General features: G+C 42.1%; 1 protein-coding gene across 1 annotated transcript; it reads left to right on the top strand.

Annotated features, from left to right (window-relative positions):
* The first annotated feature begins 3,780 nt into the window (after positions 1-3,780).
* LOC136626357 (trypsin-like) lies at positions 3,781-9,394 on the top strand. Its single transcript, XM_066601344.1, has 5 exons — positions 3,781-3,832; positions 4,964-5,117; positions 7,097-7,350; positions 8,212-8,348; positions 9,150-9,394. Exons 1-5 carry the CDS (start codon positions 3,793-3,795, stop codon positions 9,297-9,299), a joined length of 735 nt encoding a protein of 244 aa, XP_066457441.1. The 5' UTR covers positions 3,781-3,792; the 3' UTR covers positions 9,300-9,394.
* The last annotated feature ends 737 nt before the right edge of the window (positions 9,395-10,131 follow it).

Genomic DNA, 10,131 nt, shown 5'->3' with positions numbered 1-10,131 from the left:
CCTGCCTAAGCGCTTCTGGCCCTGGAGTATTACTGCAAGGTGCAATGCTCTGCACGGCCGATATACCAAAAAAAAAAAAAGTGCAACACTGCTAAAAGCAGCCTCCACAGTACTGCACACGGTTAGATGTGGCCCTAAGAAGGACCGTTGGGTTCTTGAAGCCTAAAATTCTCCTAACACTCTCCCTATAGCAGCTCCACCAAGACAGCACTTTCCCTCCTCTATGTCAGAACAAATCTGTAGCGAGCCGCGGGAGGGGCCGATTTTTATACTCGGGTGACACCTGATCTCGCCATCCACTCACTGCAGGGGGGTGGTATAGGGCTTGAACGTCGCAGGGGAAGTTGTAATGCCTTCCCTGTCTTTCTATTGGCCAGAAAAGCACGCTAACGTCTCAGAGATGAAAGTGAAAGTAACTGGAACATCGCGTGGTACTCGCCTCTAGTAACGAGCATCCCGAACACCCTAATATTCGCATGAATATCAAGCTCGGACGAGTACGTTCGCTCATCTGTAGTCATAACCACTCATTTAGCTAAGCTTTTCAGCCAAGCTGCAGCAAGGGGCCATTTGCCTGAAGAAATGATTCATGCTATGATTGCTATCATACCCAAACCTGATAAATCAAGAGATTCTCTCGCCAGTTTCAGCCCTATTTCTCTATTCATCTGTGACCCAAAAATGTACTCTAAATTGATTGCCCACAGACTTCAGGAAATCATGCCTGATCCTATTCATTGTGACCAGGTGGGATTCATGGAGGGGAGACAAGCCTCTGATGCCTCTAGGCAAATGATCAATCTCACAGCAGTGGCGGAGCGCTCTCGGATGCCTTCTCTGCTTCTGACACTGGATGCACAGAAGACATTTGACAGGATTCATTGGGGTTTTACCTTTGCAGCATTACAAAAATTTGGGTTCCGTTATTTTCTTAGCCATTCAGGCACTCCATAGCTTCTCTTCAGCTTGGGTTCTGGTAGATGGCACCCTCTATTTAAGATAACTAATGGAACTCACTTAGTTCCAACATAAATATTATGTGAATTTCAGCGTGCATAGACAACACAAAATAGGATTGTTTGCAGGTGATGGGATTCTTACCCTATGCACTCACCAGGAGAGGCTTATGGTTCTATTGCCCGCTTCATCCCAATCTCCTACTATAAATCAAACTTGAGTAAATCCCAACTTTGGGAATTAATATACCTGACATCTTGAAGAGGGACAGTCAACAAGAATTTCCCTTTAATTGGCACATTTCATTGTTACCACTATTTGCCTCTTTATTTTAAATATCATTGACATTGTCTTTTTTTTGAATGATAAAGTATTTAGATTATATTTTAGAGGATATTACCTAGGGGTATTTTTTGCCTTTGGCAATTAGAATTGTGTTCATACAACCCGTAGTATTCCTCAATTATGCTTTCTGCTCTCCAAATCGGCAACAACCAAATATATGCTTCTTCTTTCTTCCCTTCAAAAGGAACTAAGTCTTATCTGGAAACATGAACTCTTCTCGATTGAACACATAACCTTACATAAGATGCTAATATAGCCTAAAATCCTCTACTTCTTACAAACACTCATTATACCTCTTCCCCAAAATATAATAGCTGAACTTCAATCAGAACTCTCTAAATTTATCTGGAACGATAAAAAACCCAGAATAGTGGCTTCTATTATCTACCCACATCGTAGACAGGGGGGCTTAGGGGTACCATGCCTCCAACCTTATTATCACTCAATCATTAACAACGAATGAAGCAATTGGGAATGAGCTTTCCTTGTACTAACTGGGTTACTATAGAGCTCTCCTTTACTGGTAACAGAACTTTAAAAGCTCTTATAGTGGCGCAAACCATTAGCTGTAAAAACACAAATATACATTTTCCTCCCGAATCTCTTGTATTTTCCCCTCCTATGACAGCATCTCTACTCTTCAGGTCTTTCGGCATAAATCGGGGACTAAGAGAATGACTGTTAGTATACCCATGGAGGAGCATGAATACTTTATACCAAACATTTGTGTAAAGGGTTGGCTGCAGTATTACATACATTAACGATATAATGCCGAGGGTAGAATGAGGTCTTTCCTGGAATCAGAATTTCGAAATCGCATGGGACATCATTTTAAATTCATTCAAATGAGTTCATTCCTTGCAGCCCTTAATTGTGGCTCAGTTGAAATCCTGTGGAAACTATCCTTATTACTCTTCGCTGTATCCGGGAGAAATAGTCACTTCTATAGCATGCTTCCCGGGGACTTTGGTGATTCTAAGAAAGTACAAGTTGGGAAAAAGACCTAGCCAAATGTTTGACCCTTAAACAATGGCTTGTAGCATTTGAATTGGCCAATAGATACGCAATATTTCATATTCAAAGGGCCACTTTACATTGCAAACCAGATGGTCTTTTACCCTGATAAGATAGGTGAGATACTTCCCAGAGACGGATGTTTTATGCTGGCGCGGTGGCGGGCAACTCAGATCCTTGTATATATTCTGGGGACGCCCCTCTATTGATCCATTTTGGAATGAGGTATTTAATATAATTTCTATTATTACTGGAGTGACCCTACCAAAACCCCAGCCCTGGCCCTTCTATTGCTGGAGGCTGACATTATCCCACTCTCCTATAGACGACTGATATGCCACATCTTACTGACAGCAAAGATTCTTTTAACGAGACTTTGGAGGTCTCCTAAAATTCCTACACTTAGGGAGCTTATATCTGTAGTTTCTAAGCATAGCGCTCATGAAAAACTCATGTCCTTCGTAATAATCTTCTTCAAAAATACCATTCAATGTGGAAACCTTGGTTGATACACTTTTCCCTCTAAGGGTGCCTACCCACTAGCGTTTTTTTTCTGCTGCGAATTCGCTGCGTTTTTTTTTTCCAATTGTCAATGGGACTTTCTCATGTTAAAAATGCAACCCACCAAAAATGCAAGTTGTGTTGCGTTTTTAACATTAGAAAGTCCCATTGACAATTGAAGAAAAAAAAAACACAGCGAATTCGCAGCGGAAAAAAAACGCTAGCAGGTAGGCACCCTAAACCCTGTTTTCATTACTCACACTTCTTGTTTTTTTTAGGTTTTAATTCTGTACTATTTATACGTTATTCACTCGTGATTTATTTCTGGAAATGTATTTTCATTACAGGTAACAAATGTTTTCTAAAAAAATGTAAAAATTTAATACAAATTTTTTAAAAGAAAAAAAAAAAGTTTTATATCTTCAAGTAGTAAAACATAAAAAACGATATAAATTTGGTATTGCCATAAAGGTACTGACCCACAGAATAAGATTGACCCTTCATTTTTACTGCTTTAATGAACATTATAATAATTAAACAGAAAACTATGGCCAAATTGTATTGTTTTATTCAATGCACATACCTTTTATTTTAAAATATTTTCAGTACTTTATACGGTACATTAATGATTACAAAATACCACAAACAAGCCCTCATATGGCCATGTCAATGGAAAAATAAATAAAGATTTTTCCATTTTCCATTGGAAGGCAAGGGGTGAAAAACAACTGAAAAAGTGAAAAATGGCTGCAGTGGAAAAAGGTTAAAGATTATCGCTCAACATTCCAAAAATATCTACTCGGTAGGGTGGAACAACAAAACCTTCACAACAAAATAACCTTCAACTAGGTTATGTGGATATTGATTAACTTTCTCTTGGGTGTGGGGGGGGGGGTCGAGGGGTGATATCATGATAATTTTTGGGTATAAATATCGGCGTTTATACTCGGTGATCACTCCGGACCAACTTCCACCATGAAACTTCTTCTGATTTGTGTGCTCCTCGGAGCAGTTGGTGAGTCCTGCCGTCTACTAAAGGGGTATTCAAGAACTTTTACTATTGATGACCTATCTTCGGGATAGCTCATTAATATTTGATCAGCGGTGGTCCGTCATTCAGGATCCCCATCGATCAGCTGATGACTTGGTCTAGTGTCAGTACAGCATAGTCGGTCGTCTACATCAGTGGTCAGGGCCAGAAGTGTAATAGCTGGCTCTGCTGTCATTGAAATCAATAGGATGTCCTAATTATTGTAGTCACATCCGGAAGTATAATAGCAGGCATTGCTCCCATTGACTTCCATGGGAATTAAGCCATCTACTACACTACCGACCCTAACCACCAATGACAATGTCCAGCTGGCTGTCAGTGCAGTGAGCCAGACAATCAGCTGATCGGCAGGGATCCAGAGCAGCGGACCCTTGCTGATCAACTATTGATGACTGATCCTGAGGACAGGAGGAAGACTTGACAGCATTCAAGGTTTCCATTTTAAATTTTGTACATTGAATGCTTTCATGTCTTCCTTCTATGATTCCAAATTGGATCCATGGATTCTGGTTCCAGGTGACTGTACATTTGTTGCCTCACTATTAAAGTGCTCTGGATTATACTGCTGACATCATATCTGTTTCTACTTGTGCGATCCTGAGGATAGGTCATCGATAGCAAAAGTCCCAAACAACCCCTTTAACGTGCCAAAAACCTTCAATCTTTGTCAGCTGAATGGTTGTTGAGCTGACAGCTTTTCCCTCTACACATAATCATTTGCTTGGCCAAGTATTCATGTGTTTAGGGAGGTAAGCCACAACCAAACAGCTCCGGTGGTTGTTTATCTTTCCGAGGAACAAAAGGTTCGGACATTGAAATTCAACATCACCGATCCTTCTTTGAGCATCCCTCATACACACTAGATATTTGCCGACTCTACCATTACTGGCATGTTCAAACAACTAAATATTGTGTATGGAGGCCTTTACTATGACCTCCTATTTAAGTAAATTGCTTATTTTTATGTTTTTTATTTCTATTAGCTATTGACCTTTACTTTTCTTTCAGTCTCTTATTTTATTTTCCTTTCCATATACACAATATTTACTGAAATCAAAAGTTGACTTCTAACTTGGTCCTTTGTAATATTCTCAGCTGCTTATGATGATGACGATAAGATTGTAGGCGGTTTCACCTGCACCAAGAACTCCGTCCCCTACCAGGTGTCTCTGAACTCTGGCTACCACTTCTGTGGAGGAACCCTGGTCACCAGCACCTGGGTGATCTCTGCTGCTCACTGCTACAAGTCGTAAGTATCTTGTATTCAGCTCAAGACCGAACCAATCAAACTGAAGTCAACAACTGGTGATATGTAGGGTTTACTAGTCAAGCACAGATAATTGTACGATTCTTAAAGGGGTATTCCAGTTGTGAAGTGAATTTTCAAAAATTCCAGATATGAAAGCTGTTTGCCCCATGTTTATGGACAGCTGGTTATGGGTATAAATTGCACAGTCATTACCATCTTATACTGCCCTCCATTTCTTATATTTCCCTATTTTTCAAGATAGCAACTTGAAATTATATTTCACAAAGTTCTCCACTCTATAGCTCCCTTCTTTGTGTGTCCCTGCTGTGTGCTGCCAGCTATTGGTCAGCAATCTGAGCTGAAGAGAGAAAAAGCCATCCCTGGTTGTTCTTACTGAGCAAGCCCGACCTGTAGTGCTAGAATGCCTATAGGACGTCTCCAGGGCAACCCGTGAATAAACACTTCTGAAGTGCCAGGAGAAGGCAACGGTTTTTATAGCTACAGACATAAAATCCCCCCCCAAAAAAACACAAAACACCCAATACTCAGCTTTACAATACACCATTGATCCAGTGAAGATTTTCTGGCGGTCTAGCAGCCTTTGTTTACGAGCAGCATGTGATCACTGTAACCAATCAAGTGTCTCAGCCATCACATGCTATACTTACTTATTCTTCCCTTGCTTGGATTTTTATGAAATACACTCTTCCTCTCATGGCGCTGACCGCACTGTTGGTTTCAGGTTCCTGGATGGGTCTGGGGTGACATCAGCACAACATTTCCCTCTGGTGCTCTGATAGACTGGCTTGGTTGCCTTTTATCCTGGTTACCATATCAATTGTAACTGTAATGTTTGTATTCTGGCCACTTGTTGAGTCAGAGAGTTGTGCGTATACATTTCTCTGCTGTTCTTGTACTTAGTTATTAGGGCTTTAGTCAGTTTATTACTTCGGCTAGTTAGGCTCAGAGGTTTAGGGTTCAGTGTAGTAGTTGCCAATTACTCTACACTGTAGTGGGGTTGCATTTTTTGGGGCAGGTGCTCCACTTGAGGGATCAGTCTGGTTCCGGTAGTTCTAGCACATTTAGTCATACAAGTAATTATTAGGAAATTGTAGTACCGGTGCTTTTGGTGGCGCATTGCACCAGACAGCTGTGCTACATTGTACATCCATTATGATCCCCACACATCATGCACACAGCCCTACTAGATGCATCCTGATTCACACACATCACACACACGCAACTGTGGTACATCCATGCTCATTTCCGGACATAACCAGCTCAGCAGACTCCTGGATACAGTGATCAGGCCCTGGTCCTGTGATCCCTGACTCCATCCACACAGGTGATCACATGGCGGTGACGCCATCATAGGTCCTGGTGGCTGTTGTTGGCTTTTCCAGTATACAGTACTTTCTACCAAACTGCAGAGTGGCTCCTCCAAAAAGCAGTGACGTCACCACAGGTCCTTCAGCCCAAACTGCAAAATGTCTGCTCCCACAGCAGTGATATCACCGCAGGTCCTTCAGCCTACTGAATCTCTGTGGTGGCAGTAGGCCAGTGTCTTCTGTCAGGACCGCTGAGTTGTGTCTAAGATAATAATGGCTTATTTGTATTCTCATTTTGGTACTCTTGTCCTCCACTTCCAAGAGCCCTACTTTGTTGTTCTTCTGTCGGTCAGGCTCTGTGTTTTATATATGTTGTAGGACCTGTGATGACGTCACCAGGGGCAGGGCAATGATGTCACCAGAGGTGGAGCATGAGAAGCACCCACACACAAACATACATACTCAGGGTCAAGTGGTCGTTAGTAGTTTGATAGTTCTCCATACATCATCATACTTTATCTGGATGTCTTTCATTAGTTTGACACGTTTCATTGGTTTCTGGTTCGATCCTGTCTATTTCTCTGTAACTTGTCACCTCTAGTTATGCAAACTACTAGTACCAGATGTGACATTTCCATTAAATTTTTGCAGGAGCATTCAGGTCAGACTTGGAGAACACAATATTGCTTCCAGTGAAGGTACTGAGCAGTTCATCAACTCTGCCAAGGTGGTCCGACATGGAAGCTACAACTCCAGAACCCTGGACAATGACATCATGTTGATCAAGCTGTCCACTCCCGCCACCCTCAACTCTTACGTCAAAACTGCTCCTCTGCCCAATGGCTGTGCACCTGCTGGCACCAGCTGTCTGATCTCCGGATGGGGCAACACCCTCAGCAGTGGAAGTAAGTCAAGAATTGCACTTTCATAGTGCTGTCAATACTATTTTGCTAAAGAACATGGTCAGAATGATATGGATCACGCCTTATGACATGACAGGTAGAGGTTCTTTTCAAGCAAATTAAAGTAAACATTGTATGTGTTGCACCAAGATTACAAGTTATCTTCTATCCTGTGGATAACTTGCTGATGGAAAGACCCAAGCAGGTACACTGCTCAGGTACTCAGCAGTCCAATTGACAGTGAAGAGAACACTGGTGTGTTTGCATGACCAGCGCTTCATTCAGTCCCCTCCTCAAAGTGGGGGTGCAGTAACTCTGCAATGAGGTGGGACACAGGACCTCTGTTCTGGAGATCTCAGTGGTGAGACTCTTACCAATCAGGTCCTCTATAAAACATCTATTGGAAGGTACTTTCCGATAGATTCTTCTATTAGCTAGTGCTAGAGAAGATTTATGGCTGATTGCTCACCTCTACCTGTTTTATCATTGATCCTTAATCTTTAACACAAGGCATGTCACTCTGAATGGAGTGCTAGCCGCACATGCACAGTCAGCACTCCATTAATTTCAATGTGACTGACAGAAATACTCGCTCGAATTCTCAGCACTCCCATTAAAAATGAAGAGAACGTTTGCGCGCTTGCACATCCAGTACTTCATTCAGTGTCCACCTCACTGCAGGGGGTGCAGTAACCCTGAAGTGAGCTGGAGGGGGGACAAGGGATCCCCATTCTGGAGACTGTCTGGGATCTCCGAGGTGAGACCTCACCGATCAGGTTTTCTTTAACATATCTATCAGCTTTCTGGGTCTATTAAATAAACACTATACAAAGATTTTAAGATTTTGTAAATCTTTACTTGCAGCAAACATGCCCAGCCAACTGCAATGCTTGAACGCTCCCATCCTGACCACCGCCCAATGTTCCAGCGCCTACCCTGGAGAGATCACCAACAACATGATCTGTGTTGGATATCTGGAAGGCGGCAAGGATTCCTGCCAGGTAATGTATATTCTTAATCACATACATTTTAGATCCATGACCATTGGGTGAAAACTGCTACCAGTCATTAAAATCTTTGTACCTCTGTCTTAAAGCGACCCTCTGGTTTCAGAACAAAATTTTGGTGGTATATTATCTGTAGATGATCTTCTAAGTGGTCCTTCCTGGGGGTTATTTTTGGATGGCCAAGATGGTTGCTACCATGTTTAGACTACCTAATCACCCATAGTGCATAGTAGTGTTAAGACTACGCTATACCTGCTCTGTGGTTGGCCAGTGCAGATCGTGTGATTAGAGCTGGCCAATCAAAGAGCAGTGCATAGTGTGGTTAGAAAATGGCAGAGGCCATGCTGGCTGCTCAAAAACAGAACCCAGAACAACAGAGGGACCATCAAGAAGATCACCTTCAGGTAATATATACAGAAATTTGTCCCAAAACTGGTGGGTCACTTTAAATCATTTAACCCCTAGGTTAGACATTATCCTGACCAATGTAATGCTACATTAATTACAACTATATTTACTACGCATTATAAAGACCTCATTGTGGCATCTATGCTAAAATATATCCACAATACATAGGGGGTGCACAGTAGATGCTCAGGAGAACAGGTCTCCTCTTACCCCCTTGTTCCCATATTGCTGCCTCCAGGTATGGGCTTAATGCAGAGGTGGTATTTATATAACTTTTTCCATTCAAGTCTGTAAAGAAGCCCTCACTTGTTCCAAGCTGTAAAATGTACATATATGGTAGAATAGTATGTCCTAAATCGCTAACAATGTCTCTCTATATCTCCTCAGGGTGACTCTGGTGGACCCGTGGTCTGCAATGGACAGCTGCAGGGCGTTGTCTCCTGGGGATATGGCTGTGCTCTCAAGAACTACCCTGGGGTCTACACCAAGGTCTGCAACTACAACTCCTGGATCTCCAACACTATGGCTGCCAACTAAACATCTACTTTCTTCCGGTTGTTTTTTACTCCTGCTACTTTGTTATAAGTCACCACATCGTAGCATATAGAATGGCAATAAAAATCTAAAACTGATCAACTGATTACAGCTTTATTTCTTTTGCTTTATACTTTTATTGTTAATAGCACTTCAACACTTTTCACACCCAGCACTTGTTAAAGGCCTGGTTGCACACATTTCCCTCATAAGGGACACGTAGAGGACTTGTGATAGACCAAGACCACATAATGTCAGAGGCCACTTGCTTGCTTGATCATCTTTAATTATTCGGCAGAGGAGAAACAGTGGGACTAGGTGCATCAGTCACTGTCATCCAATTATTCTCATTTGTCTTGAGAGAATCAGATGGATTGAAGATCAGGCTCTGAGATGGATCACAGGTTGAATTGTCATCAGAGACATCTGGGTTGCCAATCTGATGAATAGGTAGCAAATGATTCCTGGTCCAAGTCTTAACCCTACCCTCTGGCCACTTTATCTTGTAAACTGGAATCCCAGGTAATTGGTCACTACTGTGAAGATTTTGTTCCTTCATCGATCCGCTATCTTGTGCTTCGCCAAGGCTCCCAAGTTTTGTAGCAGAACTTGGTCACCTGGATTCAATTTCCGGTACGTGACCCAAAGATCAAATCTCCTCTTATTCCTTTTGTTCAATTTGGCAACATTCTCTTTAGCCAGTGGATATGCTCTCCTGAGTGTCTCCTTCAAATGGGCCACATATTGGTAATGATCCTGATGACTAACTCTATCAGTAGAAACTCCTAGTGGGATGTCAATACATAATTGATGCTCCCTTCCAAACATTAGGAAG

Source organism: Eleutherodactylus coqui, chromosome 4, assembly GCF_035609145.1.
Source record: "Eleutherodactylus coqui strain aEleCoq1 chromosome 4, aEleCoq1.hap1, whole genome shotgun sequence".
Classification (NCBI taxonomy): domain Eukaryota; kingdom Metazoa; phylum Chordata; class Amphibia; order Anura; family Eleutherodactylidae; genus Eleutherodactylus; species Eleutherodactylus coqui.
This window is presented reverse-complemented; position numbering and strand designations above follow the sequence as displayed.